This window comes from Pipistrellus hanaki (genome assembly GCF_964339955.1).
Source record: "Pipistrellus hanaki genome assembly, chromosome: 3".
NCBI lineage: Eukaryota > Metazoa > Chordata > Mammalia > Chiroptera > Vespertilionidae > Pipistrellus > Pipistrellus hanaki.
Window position 1 is genome coordinate 186,228,617 of NC_140505.1, and position 16,930 is coordinate 186,245,546.

At 46.7% G+C, this 16,930-nt stretch overlaps 1 protein-coding gene across 3 annotated transcripts; it reads left to right on the forward strand.

Moving 5' to 3' along the window:
* Positions 1 to 714: 714 nt before the first annotated feature.
* Positions 715 to 13,514, forward strand: RBX1 (ring-box 1; the record flags this gene model as incomplete). 3 transcript variants are annotated; one of them, XM_084879143.1, is made up of 5 exons in its annotated part: positions 715 to 913; positions 2,711 to 2,789; positions 7,329 to 7,399; positions 10,515 to 10,600; positions 13,326 to 13,514. In XM_084879143.1, the coding sequence occupies exons 1-5, from the start codon at positions 836 to 838 to the stop codon at positions 13,336 to 13,338; spliced, it is 327 nt and encodes a 108-aa protein (XP_084735269.1). In that variant the 5' UTR covers positions 715 to 835. The 3 variants fall into 3 exon arrangements, with proteins under 3 accessions (XP_084735269.1, XP_084735271.1, XP_084735270.1); XM_084879145.1 differs by lacking the exon at positions 10,515 to 10,600 and having other exon boundaries at positions 777 to 913; XM_084879144.1 differs by lacking the exon at positions 13,326 to 13,514 and having other exon boundaries at positions 777 to 913; positions 10,515 to 10,604.
* Between the last annotated feature and the right edge of the window lie 3,416 nt (positions 13,515 to 16,930).

Consider the following 16,930-nt stretch of genomic DNA (forward strand, 5'->3'; position numbering starts at 1 on the left):
CTAGAGATGTGGCTATGGCTAGAGAAGCGAAAAGAGGATCGAATTTAGGGAGAAAGAACCCCACAGATAACCAGGAAACGTGTGCTCAAGTGCGTCAAATCGTGTTCCTTTAACCAAAGGCCATTCTGGGGTGCGGCGTCTCCTTCCTGGTTATTTCAGGGGGGCAGGTGAAGGCGGAGCTGCAGGATGCCTGCTCCGTGAGGACGTTCTGAGCTTCCGGAGCGTTTCCCCAATTGGACTCAGGGCCCCGGCTGCCCGGCCTCAGGCCTCCACGGGAGGCGGCATGTCGGGCCTGGCTCGGGAGGCGGCCACGATCTGCGATCGGCCCGTGTGTGGACGCGGGTTTCGGCAGTAAAAGAGGGAGGCCGCCACCCGCACCCCTCTCCCGGCGGAAGGAGGAGGACACCCGCCGGCACGCGAGCGGCGGGGTGGCCGGGGAGGCGGGGCGGGGCCGGGGCCGCAGGTCGCGGTCCGGGCGGAGGAAACAGCCGCCGCCCCAGCTGCAGCAGTGCGGCCGGGCCTCCCCGCGGGAGGGCGACGAGAGCGAGTCCTTCCGAGCGTTTCCTCCCCGCTCGCTCACGTCCGCCCGGCCCCGCCCGGCCTCGCCCCAGCCGCCGGGCCACCGCCTCCTCCCCGGCCGTCGCAGGAGGGGGGAAACCTCCGCCAGCGCCTTTAAGGGGCGTGGCCACACGCCCCGCCCACAAACCCCCGCGCGCCAGTCAGGGGTGGAGTGTAGAGGAGGAGCCGAGGCGGGGGGAGGAGCCGGGGCGGGGGGAGGAGCCAGTGCACTGCTGCGCAGGCGCAGTGGCTAGACGGCGGACCGTGTGTTTCCAAAATGGCGGCAGCGATGGATGTGGACACCCCGAGCGGCACCAACAGCGGCGCGGGGAAGAAGCGCTTTGAAGTGAAAAAGGTTGGGTCTCGCCAGCGCCTTCCTCAGGGGAGCTAGAGAGGAGCGGAGATGGCTGGCAGGCCCTAGGATGACCGAGGCGCGGGGGAAAGGGCTTCATTTCGGGGCGTTCCTAGGACCGGGTACCATGAAAGGAAGCTGGGGGGCGGGTTTTAGGGTTGATCGGCGTGGCTGTGGCCCACTGCCGCTGTTAGTATTGGTTTCACTTAGAGGCTGAGCGGCCAATCACGAAGGCGCTTGTTGAGATGTGCGGAGTTGTGAGGGGGCTGAGGGAGCCAAGCGTCTGAGCTGTCACTGGAGTGGCGGTGGCGGCGGTGGTGTTGGGGGAGGGCGGGGGGGTGTAGGGGGAGTCGGAGCGGTGCGGAGGGTGGAGGATGGGGCCGCGCAGCGAAGGCCGGGAACCTGAAGTACTACCGCATTGGAGGCCTCCGAGGAGCCGGGCCGATGGCCCCGCCCCGCCCCTTCCCGAAAGTCGGGGTCCCCCTCACCCTGAGAGGCCCATACCCGGCCTCGCCTAATCGAGGCGTCCAATACCCTTAGCTCCTTCTCTGACCAGAGCCCCGCCGAGGAAGTGTCTTGAGTGTAACTCTTGCTTTGGGGAGGCGTGTTGGTTTGTAACAACAAGCCAGCCCGGTCATATCACATCCAGAACCCCCCCCCCCCAAAAAAAAAAAAAAAAAAAAAAAAAGCCTGCTGGAGTTCGTTAAAATGCGAGCCCAAATTGTATCTTTTAAGGAAAGGTTTGAGTACTAGTTGCGAACGACCTGCTAAAAGTGGGAAAATCTGGAATGGGTCTTTTTGCATGAAATGCCTTAGAGGTGGTTTGCTAAGAGATGGGGAGCAAAGTGCCGAGTCCTGCCCAAGATAAAGCAAATCTGTCCGAAGTGAAGGCTGTGAAACGGGGACGGCGTCATCCCTGTCCCATCAGGCCAGACGCAGGCAGCGTCCCCCCTCCGGCTGCTGCCTGGCGTTTCACTGTGGGCCCTGCCTCAGTCACAGCCAGCAGCCATGTTGAAGAAGAATAGAGAAGCAGGATATTTTCCCTCCCCAGTTGAAGCTGTCGCGTGAAAAGTGCTGCAGAAGTTACTGAGAACTGGATTGAAAGAGATGACAGTTTGGAAAGCGGCCCCCAATTAGTGGGTAAAAAAGGAAGTTTGGGGATATTTAATAATTGCAGAAGCCAGGAGGTTGAGTTACTTCAATGCCAATGTAAATAAACTCTTACTGGGGAATGTTTCTTAATATCAGAGTCTGAGTGTGAAAAATTTGATGGTAGGGCTAAGTCAAATTCTAGTGAATTGTAGAGTTTATTATGAAGTAAATCTTGTAGGATTTAAGTGATGCCCTTGTTCTGGGTACTGACACCGGGCAGTTAGTTATCCAGCTTATCCCACGATTACCCGTTTCATGATCCAGTCAGCATCTTAGTTCATTCTGGTCCTAGCTTTCACCTCCCTACTCCTGCATCCAAAAGCCACCTGGAGGAGCAGATATTAACTTATGCAGACATTGATCTCTTCCACAACTGTACTTCAACTCTGTGCTTATTAAACCTGAAACGGCCACTTAGATGTTATTCCTGATTTGCTTAATGATGAAATGATTTTAAGCTGTAGAAAAAAAGGTAAAATTAAATTGGTGACTCATTAATTTCTGTTGATACACTCAACCATTTGGAGAATGGTTGAACATATGTAAGACTGAATTAATGTGCCAAACCTATGTAGCATGAAATCCTACAGCGTGTGTGTGTGTGTGTGTGTGTTACAAGGAGTGTTTTATTCCCTTTTCTCTTCGCAGTGGAATGCAGTAGCCCTCTGGGCCTGGGACATTGTGGTTGATAACTGTGCCATCTGCAGGAACCACATTATGGATCTTTGTAAGTAATGGCAGGGGGATGGGAGGAGATTGAGGAGGTTACAGAGATTGTGGCTATCCTGATGTGACCAGTTTTATTCTTCACAATGAAATAGAAAGCACAGGCCGAAACCAGAGGGCACGTACTCTGGTTTTGGGCACATCCCTAGTGGTGGGTGTGCAGGAGGCAGCTGATCGATGTTTCTCTCTCATCGATGTTTCTAGCTAGCTATCTTTCTCCCTTCTCTCTGTAAAAAATCAATAAAATATATTTTTTTTTTAAAAGAAAGGAAGAAAGAAAGAAAACATTGAGCTAAGATATTCAATCAGAGCTAGTTTCTGCTGGGCAAGATATATAAATAAAAGAAGCTTAAGAAGTAAGAGTTTTCAGTTTTAGCCCCAATCACAGTTAAGAGGACATCACTGCCAACATCTAAACAGTTAATTACACTATGGACATTTTGTTCAAATCTCCACATATTCCACCACACGTGGCGGATTTGATTATGGCTATTGGTGGACTAACTTAGAAATAGGGGCCAGAAGGAAGAGCTGAGATTACTTTTTCATCCAGGTACTAAAATGGTTTGTTATTGAGATCAGAAATGGGACAAAGAAATTTCAACTTCGTAGAATTGAAATTATAAGCAGTTATTTTTAAATCACTCACCTGCCTCTCCAACTTCATCTTAACTCACTCCCCCGCTCACTCTGGTCGTGTCTCTGGCTTTCCATTCTTGAAGTATCCGTGGTCTTTTTTAGAGGCTTTACTTATACTGTTCTCTTTGCCTGGAATGTTCTCTGCCTCTTCTCCCCCCTACCTTGGTCTAACCCACCAGTATCCAATCTAAATGTGAGCCACAAATGCAACCACATATGTAATCTAAACTTTACCAGTACCCACATAAGAACGTAAAAGAAACAGGTTATTTTTGTTTTATTTATCCTACTATATCCAAATCTGATTTCCGTGTTTTAAAGTAAGATATTTTACATTCTCTCTCTTTTTTTTTTTAAATATATTTTTATTGATTTCAGTGAGGAAGGGAGAAGGAGAGAGAGATGGAAACATCAGTGATGAGAGAGAATCATTGATTGGCTGCCTCCTGCACACCCCCTACTGGGGATTGAGCCCGCAACCCAGGCATGTGCCCTTGACCAGAATCAAACCTGGGACCGTTCAGTCCATAGGCTGATGTTCTATCCACTGAGCCAAACCAGCTAGGGCTTTTCATTCTCTTTGTACTAAGCCTTTGACGTGTATTTTATACTTACATTTAGTTTAATCTTAATTCAGACTAGCCAATATCAAATGCTCAATAGCTACATGTATCTAGTGGCTACTTCATTGAGTAATGCAGAATTATTAAGATGAGGTCTTCAGATCTTATCTTGAATTTTCTCCAAGATGTTTCACTGACCATACTTATACACACAAACACAGGCTATGACAGTTCTGTTAAATATTCCTAAGAAATTGTATAGTTTCCTTTGTAGCTACCATTTAATTTAAATTGGTTCCCTCTCATGTCCATGTTATTTACTGCTTTGTTCCCGGGATTTAGCATAGTGTCTAATACGTTATAGGTTCTCACTAAATATTTGCTCATCGATATATATACACATAAAAGCGACCGAACTACCGGCCGACCGGCCACTATGATGCGCACTGACCACCAGGGGCAGACGCTCAATGCAGGAGTTGCCCCCTGGTGGTCAGTGCACTCCCACAGCAGGAGTGCCGCTCAGCAAGCTTACCAAGCCGCGGTAGCAGGTGCAGCGGGGCCCAGCTTGGGTTCGGGCTCCTCCTGGCCACCAGCGGCTTTGCACACTACTACAGTCCTCAGATGGGTCCGAAACTGGCAGTCCGACATTCCCTAAGGCAGTGGTCGGCAAACCGCGGCTCGTGAGCCACATGCGGCTCTTTGACCCCTTGCGTGTGGCTCTTCCACAAAATACCACAGCCTGGGTGAGTCTATTTTGAAGAAGTGGCGCTAGAAGAAGTTTAGGTTTAAAAAATGTGGCTCTCCAAAGAAATTTCAATCGTCCTGTTGATATTTGGCTCTGTTGACTAATGAGTTTGCCAACCACTGCCCTAAGGGGTCCCAGATTGCGAGAGGGCGCAGGCCAGGCTGAGGGATCCCACACACTGGGCTCCTAGTTGAATAATAAAAGCACAGAATTGAGGAATAGTTAGTGATCATTGCAATGTGGAAAGCACAAATCAAATACTTTGTGTTGGAAAGCTGTTATAGCTTACTGCCCGTGGTTTCTTTGAGTTTTGACCCTGTTTGCCTTTTCACACAGCAGTCAGAGCAGATCAGCCGCCATGATGTTTAACACAGATAGCAGGAACTCATCACGGGAAAACACGCACGTTTTTCAATGTGTTTGGGTGGGGTATTTGATTACATGCCTGCCAATTTCTTGGGCCATGCATTTTCATAAGGAGTTACAGCCAAGAAAATTTTACTTTTAGGGGCTCTCTTCTGTAAATAGTTTATGATTTTTTATAACCCTGATTTTTTATTTTTAGTTTGTTACTCTATATTTAAGTTGTATGTCTGTCTGGATGGAAGAGATGCACTTCTTGGGAAGATAATGACAGACAAGGCCTTAGATACTTTGTCTTCTCTTAGAGTTGACCACTTAAGGGATCAATGTAGCTTCAGTTAGACACCTGCTTTATCATATATTTTTATCATATATTTTAAATGTCAAATGAAAAAGTAGAACACTGAACTATAACAAAAAATTATGAAAGTAGTATTTTCAAGTTGTATTTTTTATTCATTCAATAAAAAATTATATCCTGGACCTTTCGCTAGGCACCAGAATAAAACAATGACTGAGACCAAATCTATATCCTTAAGAAACATACCATTTATTTAATACAATCACTAAAGAGAAATCTGATTGCCACAACTGGACTTGTCTTCCTTTCAGAAATAAATGGAATATAATTTTTTTTTTTTTTTTTTTCCCCCGGAGAGAGTGATAGAAACATCAGTGGTTGGCTGCCTCCTGCACGTCCCCTACTGGGGATCGAGCCCACAACCTGGGCATGTGCCCTTGACTAGAATTGAACCTGGGACCCTTCAGTCTACAGGCTGACACACTATCCACTGAGCCAACCTGGTTAGGGTTGGAATATGATTCTTGAAAAAGGCATTTTGTTAAAGATGAGAATAAGATTCTTGGTTTACAATGGCCATTTTATAATATATTCTGGTCTGGCATTAAATGAATATGTATGTACATAGCTTTAAATAAATAAGATTAATTAATTATGGCTAGGCCCCAGTTGGACTCTCTTACAAAGCATTCTTGATCTGAAAATTTCCTTTTTTGAGTCCAAATTGATACTACATGCCTGTATTTATTTTATATTCCCCCATTTTTTGGTGACTTACAGAGTTGATTAAATACAGTCTATTGGGTGTTTTTCTCCACTACCTCAGGTAATCTAGTTCCAGCTGAAGAAGGCATCCTTTGTCCATAAGAAGTTAGTCTCTTCCTAAAACCACAGCTTCATCAGTGTCTTGAAAGTGAGGCATCTGTTCACTTTCAAAATGAAGCCATTTCTTCCTTAGCTTCTATTGAAATTTAAAAATTCCCAAGCTGCCCCAGCTGGTTTGGCTCAGTGGATAGAGCGTCGGCCTGTGGACTGAAAGGTCCCAGGTTCGATTCCAGTCAAGGGCATATGCCTTGGTTGCAGGCACATCCTCAGTAGGTGTGCAGGAGGCACTGATCGATGTTTCTCTCTCATCAATGTTTCTAACTGTAAAAAAGCAATAAAATATGTATTTTTTTTTTAATGTCAGGATTTCTCTTAAAAAAAAAAAATTCCCAAGCTTTGTATATCACATGAAATAAGCTTCTGCCTTTGCCAGGAGTATGATAGGAACCCTTTCTGTGTTGCTTGTCTGGCTGCTTTTGGCTGACTTCCCCTGGTCTGGCCATAAGCATCACTAACCCCCTGGCAGAACAGATTTGCTTTGTTGACTGTTTTAAAGACTCAAGATTTGACATTTTCGTGCAGAACGGGCATAGCTTGCTGTAGGTCTCCTCACCCCTTTTATCACTTCTGTCCCAGTTCACATATGTCTGCCTGACTCCGTTAGGCCTCGGAGCTTCCCGCGGGGAAGCCCGGTGTTCTGAGGGCCTACAGGAAGCATTTGTCAACAACAGGGAAAAGACACCAGTTACCAGAGCAGTAAGAGTTAGGAGGTGCCTGAATTACGAGATTTTCCAAATTAGGAGGACTCACTTTCATTTGGACAAGTCAGACTATGTGCAGGACTAAAAAGTACCTTTTCTTTCATCACTCTGTTCTTGAGCAAGGGTAGGAAAGCATTGCAAAGCACACTGGTAAGTCACATCTCTGCCTTATCTGTTCTTCACTCCTCTTCACATTCATTGAAAAGACAAGCCTAGTTAATCACTGGAGACTTTGTTCCCCCGCTCCCCCGTGTCATTGTGTAGCTGCGCAGGGAGGGCTGCTAGAGAGCACACGGCGGTTGCTCCTGCGGTCTGTGATCTGTCGCTCTTGTTCCCACAGGCATAGAGTGTCAAGCTAACCAGGCGTCCGCCACTTCCGAGGAGTGCACCGTGGCCTGGGGAGTCTGCAACGTAAGGAAGCGTCTTTCCCTGTCGGCGTGGCCTGCACATGTGTTACCACTTTCCTGTTTGCCCGTCTTGAAAATGACTAGAAAAAAAATGACCAGCCCAACCCTCTCCCAAAAGCTATACAAATAGTTTAACAGATTAAGCTTTTGTGCTGCTCACCTGTTACAGGAGAATTATTAGTTACTGTACAGGTGGGCCCACTCTTGTTATCCACATTTTGGAGATTAATCTTTGGGAACTGCTTTCAAGAGCCTATGGCACAGGTTTTGGAATATTGTCCTGTTAATGGAAATCTTTACCTTCTAAACAGATTTTTTTTTTAATTATATATATTTTTTTATTGATTTCAGAGAGGAAGGGAGAAGGAGAAAGCCATAGAAACATCAATGATGAGAAAGAATCATTGATCGGCTGCCTGTTGCACGCCCCTTACTGGGAATCGAGCCAGCAGCCCAGGCATGTGCCCTTGGCCAGAATCGAACCTGGGACCCTTTGGTCCACAGGCTGACACTCTATCCACCGAGCCAAGCTGGCTAGGGCTAAACTGATTTTTTTAAAGGGCGGGTGACCTGTGGAACTAAGTTTGATGAATAAATTGATTGTGTGTGTGTGCATGTGCATGTTTGCATGCACTTGAAGTGTGGCAAATGTACTAAATTCGGATTTTTTGGGGTGTTATTTTTTAAACATGGCTCACGTCAGAAACGTTTTGTGCAGCATTATTGGACTAAATGTACGGCCTTCCAGGATGTGACAGCTGTGAAGCATAACATACATCAAACATGTTATTTCTAGCATGTGTTAAAATTCATTTATAGCCGTATAGTCCCAGTCAGATGAGCTAAAATTGTTCTGCCTGGACCTCCTGTGCCAAGGTCCGGAGGACCCACAGCCTCTGCGTTGCACAGACCTCAGAGGCCTGGAGTCAGACCGCCATTCCCTGATTCTGTGACTTAACTGACTAGTGACTTCAGACAGGTATTTGACATCTCTCAGCCTGGGTTCCCTCAGGTAAAATAGGGCTAACGTAGACTGCATAGAGTTTAATCAGAATGAAGTGGTTTATGTTCACAGCACTTAGAACACCTCCTGACACATAGTAAGCATGAGTGTTTGCTAAGTAAGTACGGATCGGGAGTAGTGTGTTTGCTGAAGAGATAGCGGCTGTCAGTGCTGAGGCTCACATGCAGCTGTGGTTCCGCTCAGTTCTGTCGGGGCTTCTGGGCAGGGTCCCGGGAGCCTGCATTGGCTGGGGACAGCGTTTGTTGCTTATGGGGGTAAAGAATAAAATACACGGGCTCTTCGCTCCCCTGGCGTTCAGGCATACACTGACAGCCAGGTTACTCTGGCAGGAGGAAAAGAGAGGGAGCTCCCTTACATGTGGCTAAGGAGAGACTCCTCTGCCTGCCGGAAAGAGGAGCCAGCCTGGCGTGGCAGAAACCTCTGGACTAGTCATGGGCTCTAGTTCTGGGTCTTTTACTAAAACCAGCGCCATGAAATAGGCAGGTCACTCGCCTGGGTTTCAGTTTCCAGCCTATAAAATGGAGATGATAATCCCCGTCATGCCTGCTTGCTAGAGTTGCTGTAATGCTCAGTGACGGAATACGTTACCTTCTGCTGTGAACTGTGAAGGCGGGTCAGTGTACTCGGAGACTGCTCAGCATTTCCGTAATGTATCCTAGATTATTAGCAGGAAGAAGGTTGGGGTCAGGCAGGGCCAGGGTTGCTGTCACCTGCCTTGTAGCCTCATTTGCGTCCCCTCTTTCCCTCATTTTCTGAGGTGATTGGGGCACACAGGACCCTGCACTGCAGAGTGCCTGTTGGGGACGGGGGAGGTGGAGGAGGTGTCTTGGATGCCTTAGGTGAGTCTGTCCCCGTGATTGAGGAAAATGCCTCAGCTTCTGCCTTTTATAAGTTTTGTGGGCTTTTTGTCCATAATGGGTTGGGTGAGAGTCAACAGGAAAGGGATCTTCCAGAAGCTGTCGCTGTGTTGACTATCCATAGCGTACTAGCTATGGATTCCACTCTTAATTAGGGAATTCTGATTTTGTCTTTGTCAGAAGACAGTTCACAAGATAATAATCCATATTGTGAACCTTCTTGTAAGTTCCATGCATGTTATGGGAGACATAACTGACCAGATCTCAAGACTGTTGGTAATCCAAGCCTGCAGAAGCTTTCATCGTTTGGTGGAGTGTCAGCATTTCTTCCCTGTCCCCACCTCAGCTGCCCCATCACACAGTAGATGAGAAGGACCCCTTACCACTTGTACCTTAATCCTCTACTGTCTGAGCAGGGGAGGGATAATGGCCGTGGCAGACGTGCTGTGATGGGCACCTGCAGGTCACTAAGGTGCAGGGCACACAGGCTGTCCCTTCCCCAGTCTGAAAGCTAACGCCCAGCTCCCTGCCAGCTGCCAGTATTCTTGGTACTCTTGCCTTTTTATTTCCTGTCTTGATCGTGAAATAACTTCTTTGATGCTCTTTCAGCTGCTTATGGGCGGTTTGCCCATCATGATACTTCCTTTTGCCCTAATTTTTATACATCATTCCCTTATAAGACAAAACCCCTTGCCATTAAAGGCGTATTGAGTCCTGGGTCCTGTAATAGCGCTGTGTTTGTGAACAGATCTGGAATCAGGTTCTAACAGGGGAGCTGGGTGTGGGAAGGTGGAGAAGTACCCGCTCAGCTCTGGCTGGGTGGCAGGGCAGCGCACCACCAGGGCTGGGAAGGCTCTCCTGGGGCTCTTCTCCACGGAGGGGGCACAGCTGGGCCCAGGACCGGGAGGTTTGGCATCTGCATGTGGCCAAGGTGTAGCAGCTTCCTTTCCGGGCCAGTAGGACCAGGGAGCCGCTGGATCTACCCGTAAGAGAAAGGGAGAGTCACTGCTGGAACATGCACTTCTTCCTACATGGCTTCCTCCCGCGGTGGTAATGACATTTCTAGCACATGTCTCACTGGAAACGTCCTGTGCCTAGTCCGTGTGTGAGTGTGACCTTGGCCTCTCCCATTGCTCTTGTCCAGCCCCCTGTGTAACCACCCGCTGCATGGAGACATGCTGGGAGTAGATGGTTGAGCCTCCACCGTTATTTTTAATAAAATGTCTCTTTTCTTCCAGCATGCTTTTCACTTCCACTGCATCTCTCGCTGGCTCAAAACACGGCAGGTGTGTCCGCTGGACAACAGAGAGTGGGAATTCCAAAAGTAGGTGTCTCCGCTGTTTCGATGTTACAAACCTGGGCTCTGTGGGCAGTGCTGTTCTTGGTCTCACCTCAGGCTGAAGGCTGCATAGTCTTAAGACATGGAGCCGTGGGAATACCTTGTTTTAGAGACTAGCTTTTGGTTATTTAAGGTACTCACCTGCATGGGAAATCCACAGAATTACAAGTTTGCAGCCTAGAGTTTCCCAGCTGTCTCGGGTCTATGGAAGGAGAGAATTTCATAGGATCTGCAAACTATTAAGTATTTTCAAAATCACATCGTGATGGAGGTAACCATTGGCAAGGGCTTCTTAGCTTTCCTGATTATACATATATGCACGTGTTATGCTGTATATGGGTGGGTTATACATATATAATTTTTTTCTTTAGCATAGATATGAGCTTCTTATATAGTAATTTGCCTTCCTTTTTCATTTCATTTTGGAGATTTTTTCACATCCACGCATGTCAAACTACCTCCTTTCAAATGGTTGCAGAGTATATTTTTGTGTCGATGTACTGTAATTTATTTAATCAATTCCTGTTGATAGACATTTAGGTTTCCAGTTTTTCACTATCAAAAATAATGTGTAGGGATGAGCATCCATATACATGAACCTTTGTGTATTATATATATGTGAGTAGTATATATCTGAAACAGTAATTCTTAAAAGAGGTATTTCTGAGTAAGTAGTACATTTTTACTTTTGATAATTTCAGATTTTCCTTTCCTCAGAATACATACTAATTTACACTCCTCTAAACAGTGCATATGCACACACGCCTATACCAGTATTTGCAAGTTCAAATACGGAGATGATCAGGAAAGCTAAGAAGCTCTTACCGGTGGCTCCCTCTGGAGTGAGATTAAAAAGATTGGGTGGGAGACTCATTCTCCATCTTAGCTACTCTGATAATTGGAAATTAGTATTTAGTTGCATTTTTTTACATTTTTGTGAGAATGGGGATTTTTACTTAAATATGATTTTTGGTTAATAGGATATAATTATTTTTAAAAACAAAAGAATAAGATTCTTTAGTTTGTTACGTGTTTAGAAATCCCTGATTAGTAGTTATTTTGCTTTCAGACTGGGTTATTTACATAGGTAAAGAGTTTCGGAAATCAAATGCATGTTCGTTTTTAAGAAACCTGCCAAATACTCAGTATCTAAGTCACACCATTGCTCTCTAACAAAGTGCGGCCGAGTGAGTGTGAGGTGTACGATGGCGGAGACGGTCCTTCCCTGCTCTGGGGAGCTTGCGCTCTGCGGGGAGCCGGGACAGTAATCGTGTCCAGGCAGAAGCACTTTCCCGAGTGCTCCAGAGGCCTCTGTGACTTGCTCTTCCCTGGAGCAGCCTCGGGGTCCTGTTTTGGACCAAAACTGCTTGTGTTGCCCCATATGTCTGCCCAGGGCTGAGCCCAGGCCCTGGGGAGGGCGAAGAATTCCGTGTGTGGGTTTTGACACTGTCACTGTATCCAGCCAGCGACTTAGCCACTGAGTGGTTTTCTCTTTTGTTGTTAATTCTCACCTGAGGTGGTTTTTCCCATTGAGAGGGGTTGGAAGGAGGGGGGGTGGCAAGATAGGAAAGAGACACATCAACTGGTTGCCTCCTAGATGCACCCTCACCAGGCCAGGGAGCGAACCAGCAGCCCAGGTACATGCCCGAGACTGGGACTCAGATCTGTGACCCTTTGGTTCACAAGCCCGTGCTCATCACTGAGCACGCCGATCAGGCCAGGCAGTGGCTTTCAGAAAACCTTCCCTAGGAACAGGTTGCAGCAGTCTCCTCCGATGGGCAGCTCCTGGCTGTTCTCCAGCTCACTGACAAACACGAGCGCTCTGCCCTGTGTGGAGTTGGGCACAACTTTTTTTTAGACAATAGTCAAGTGGATTTCTTAAGAAACGAGCCTTTACAGACCTACTAGCCTTCCAGAAGGATCGAAGCAGTGATCTGGAGTTCATGTACCCTGGCTTTCACCCAAATAATGAAATACTTTATTCAGACACTAACTGCCCAGAGAGAACCAGGACGAAGATGAAGTAAGATAATGAAGAGTTTGTGCTCAAGAAACCCATTTACTGTGAAGAAACTTCCCGGCCTTGTTTATTTTATAATCTCATTAGGGCCACACTGGGCTGCAGGGAAATCAGAAACCGCTTGAAATTCATGCCTAGTTTTCCACATTCCGTAGTGGGGTTTGTGTGTGTTCCCTTCCTCTTCCTGATGCTGAGTACAGTCACAGCTGAATGGCCCTGGCGGTAGGTTTTGAAAGTGAAGGCTGCCCTGGTCCTATTCTCGGACCTGCCTTACCCCAGACTTGCCTGAGGACTGGAGTGGAGGTGCAGAAAGGCTGCCATGGGTAAACAGAGGTCAGGGGCTCAAACTCTGAGCCACTGACTCGAGCCAGCCGGTCAGATTCCCTTTCACAACCACCAGTTCTGACTTCTCACCCCCTCATGCTGCCCGGCATCTGTCTGATAACTAGGAGGAGAGGCCAGTGGGCATGGCTGAGTCCCAGGGAGGGACCTTTACTAAGGGGGGGGAGGGGGTGGTAGGCAAGCTATTACAGAGGACGAGAAGATGAAGGGGCAGGAGACCCAGTTTGGGAGCACACTTCCATCTCTTCCAAGTTTTCGTCCAATTTGCTCATATGTTTAAACAGCTTGTGTAGTCTCAAAACAGGAAACTACCGCGGAATTAATAAAATAATTTACTTTGTCTTTCAGGTATGGGCACTAGAAAAAGAATATTCTCCATCAAGCTCAACTGTTTTGTTACTCATTTAATGACTTGCCCTCCTGTTACTTAATTGTAAGTTAGGTAGAACTGGGTCTTTTCTGCTTTGTCTTTTCAGTTAGCTAATCCTGCAGTCCTGATGTGTTCTGTGTCAAATAAAATCCAGTTGGATTCTATAATAGATGCTGTCTCTTGTGTATGTGGGGAAAAAAAATGAACATAAATATAGGGTCCCCTCTTCTCGGTCGGACAGCCAGCTTGTGAAAGCGAGACGTTGGTTCACCAGAGCCAGAGCAGAGGTGTCCTGCGCGCACATCACTCGGTCCAAGGCTCTGTCCACATGCTGGTTACTGCTGGCCATCTTGGGCAAGTCGCCTCTGCTCCCAGCTTTCCTCCTCTGTAAAGTGGCTGCTAAGGACTCACTGGCATTTGGTGGGCACAGAAAGAGGCTTTGTAAACTGTAAAAGCTCTGTACAAATGTTCGCTCTGTGTATGACATACTGCTTTCTCCTCTTGGTTTAGAAAGGTAAACTTTAAAAAACCTAATAGGTAATTTTGGCTGGCAAAAGAATAATACATGAAACCAAGTTGAAAGTTGATGTCACTTAAAAATGAAGTAAGATAACTCAAGTTTCCTTCGCCACATCACTTTGGGAATTTGAAATGCGTTGGCCCTGGACTTGCCAGTTATAATATTCAATGTCTGTGTAGAGAATCTTTACCTGAGAAGCAGTCTAGTTCCTATGGTGGTTCTCAGTGTGGTCCAGAGCGGCGGGCACCAGCCGGCGGTCTGCAGAACCACTGGTGGTCCGTGAGGACATAAAGGTTGGCGACCGCTGGCCCAGAGGAGTTCCCGTGGCACCTGAAACGCTTTGAGGAGGTTCATGGAGTTTCTTTTCCAACTGCCTGTCTGTATGAGGGTAGCTTTTCTTTATATGATTCAGTCGAAGCAACATATGGAATGAAGAAGCAGTCATAGGATGCAGCTGTCTTTATTAAGTCAGATAAGAGATCTGCAAAAATGTAAAACGGTGCCACTCATCTAACTTCTTTGTTTTTAAAAATAATTACTTGTAATAAAAGTATTTATTATGTTAAATGTGATGGGGTTTTGTTTTTTATAAGTCTTTTAGATTTCTCAATTTTGATTTCCATTATGGTAACTATAGATATAACCCATACAAACAAATTCTTTAAGGTCTTCAATTTGTGAGATCATAAAAGGATTCTGAGACTAAAAAGTTTGAGAGCCTCTAATTTAGTCATATAGAATTTTAACTCTTGTCCTGACCGGTTTGACTCTGGATAGAGCCTCAGCCTGCGGACTGAGAGGTCCCAGGTTCGATTCTGGTCAAGGGCATGTAGTACCTTGGTTGCGGGCACATCCCCAGTAGGAGGTATGCAGGAGGCAGCTGGTCAATGTTTCTCTCTCATCGATGTTTCTAACTATCCTTCTCCCTTCCTCTCTGTAAGAATACAATAAAATATATTAAACAAACAAACAAAAAACTTGATAAACCTGGATCCAGCCCAGCTTCCCTGCTTACTGTAGCTACCACACACGCCTGGCATGGAGCAAGCCCTCACATGGGGGTAGCTACTTCTGTTGCTGTTATTTTAGGGCTTCCACCTGGGACAGAAATACCATCTTCTAAACCCCCTTCACGCTGGTCATTTAAACTATGTGAATGCTTTCAGTAGGGAAAACCACGTTAGCTTCTCGCACAGATGACAGCATCCATCATACGGTGTATATTTGGTGAGTTCCTCGGTATTTATCAGGACGCGGGTGCTGAGTACAGGAACTTGCTCCTGCCTAGGTAGAGGGAGACTTACTGGAGGCTGTGGCTGTGGAATGGATCAGAAGAAAAGGCCAGGGATACAGCAGACCTAACTGTCTAACCAGGAAATCACTGCTGGTGTCCTCACTGCTGCTCCTCCGCAGAGGCCAGCACCTCTCCACCCCTTCTCCCACTGCTCCTCCACTGAGAGGGACTCTCCCAAGTTCTGGTTCTGAAAGCCCCGGCTGGGTCCGGTGCCCATGACTGGACGAATTGGCAGGTGCACGTAGAAAAGGGGGGCTGCCTTGAGAACCTGGCAATTAGAACGTGGGGTAACAGTTGCCAGGAGAACGGGAGTGGTGTGGGAACTCAAAGCAAGAGGTGCCAACCTAAACTCTCGCTGGGAGATTTACCTCGAGCCAGAGTGTCTTCTGGTAACATACATACTCAGTTACTTTTGTGTTGCCTTCTGCAAGTGGTGGACATAAGTCTTCCTCAAGAGATTAGTGGAGAGCCCTAACCCTAACCCTAACTCTATCCCTAACACTAATCTTAGCCCTAACCCTAGCAAAAAATGAAAAGAAAAAAAAATTAGTGGAATTATTTGCTGAATGCCTACTACCCTGTTTCCCTGAAAATAAGACAGTGTCTTATATTAATTTTTGCTCCCAAAGATGCGCTAGGTCTTATTTTCAGGGGATGTCTTATTTTTCCATGAAGAAGAATACGGTACACATTTATTGTTAAATGAAAATAAAGGAAATTTATTATCTGTATACGGTACGGTAGTACGGTAGTTGTCAACACAAACCAGACAAACTGAATCCTACAGTATCAAGAATTTACTCATTTATTCAATGACAATCATGTCATCATCTTCTGGAACATCATCATAACAATCCAATTCCTGAATTTCCTGGTGAATTTCTTGTGACTCCATTTCTTTCAGAATCAGTGGACCAAATCTCTCATGTTTAGCCTGGGGGGGCCTTATTTTCAGGGGATGCCTTATATTTCACTCAGAAGGAAACCTGTAAGTAGGTCTTATTTTCGAGGATGTCTTATTTTCGGGGAAACAAGGTATGTGCTCTACCTAGAGGACACAGCTAACTTAGACAAAGTCTCTGCCCTCAAATAGCTCACAGTCTAGGACAGTGGTCGGCAAACTCATTAGTCAACAGAGCCAAATATCAATAGTACGATTGAAATTTCTTTTGAGAGCCAACTTTTTTAAACTCAAACTATATAGGTAGGTACATTGTTATTAACTTATTTAGGGTCCTCCTAAGCTGGCCTTGGCTAAAAACTCAAGGGGCCAAAGAGCCGCAGGTGGCTCACGAGCCACAGTTTGCCGACCACGGGTCTGGGAGGAGATTGTTGCAAGAATGAATGGATGGTGGAAACTGAGTCTGTGGAGCTCGATCGTGAGGTGCCCATTCCCTCTTGGTTTTCCCTCTCACAGCTGTGCCAGGAGGAGCTTCTCTTCCTCCGTCGCCCTGAAGGTTCTGGTCTGGGCCTGCTCTGTCTGGGAGACCTCAGCCTCACCTGTAGTCCAGCAGTGTGCCAGACCCTCAGATGGACTCCTGACAGCTAACTGTGTGCCTCTCTTCCCAGCCACTTGCAGGAACCTCTAGTTGGTAGCTTGGAAGTGTATTCATCCACAGAAATGGGATGAATCAAAGTGTCTTCCCTAGAGAGCCTGTCCGTCATTTGCCAGCAGACCGCTGCACAGTTGTGCCCATTGTCTACCCCTGATTGTGCATCTCGGACACAATCTCAGTGTGTCAAAAATAGCGGGCCTGTGATCATTTCCC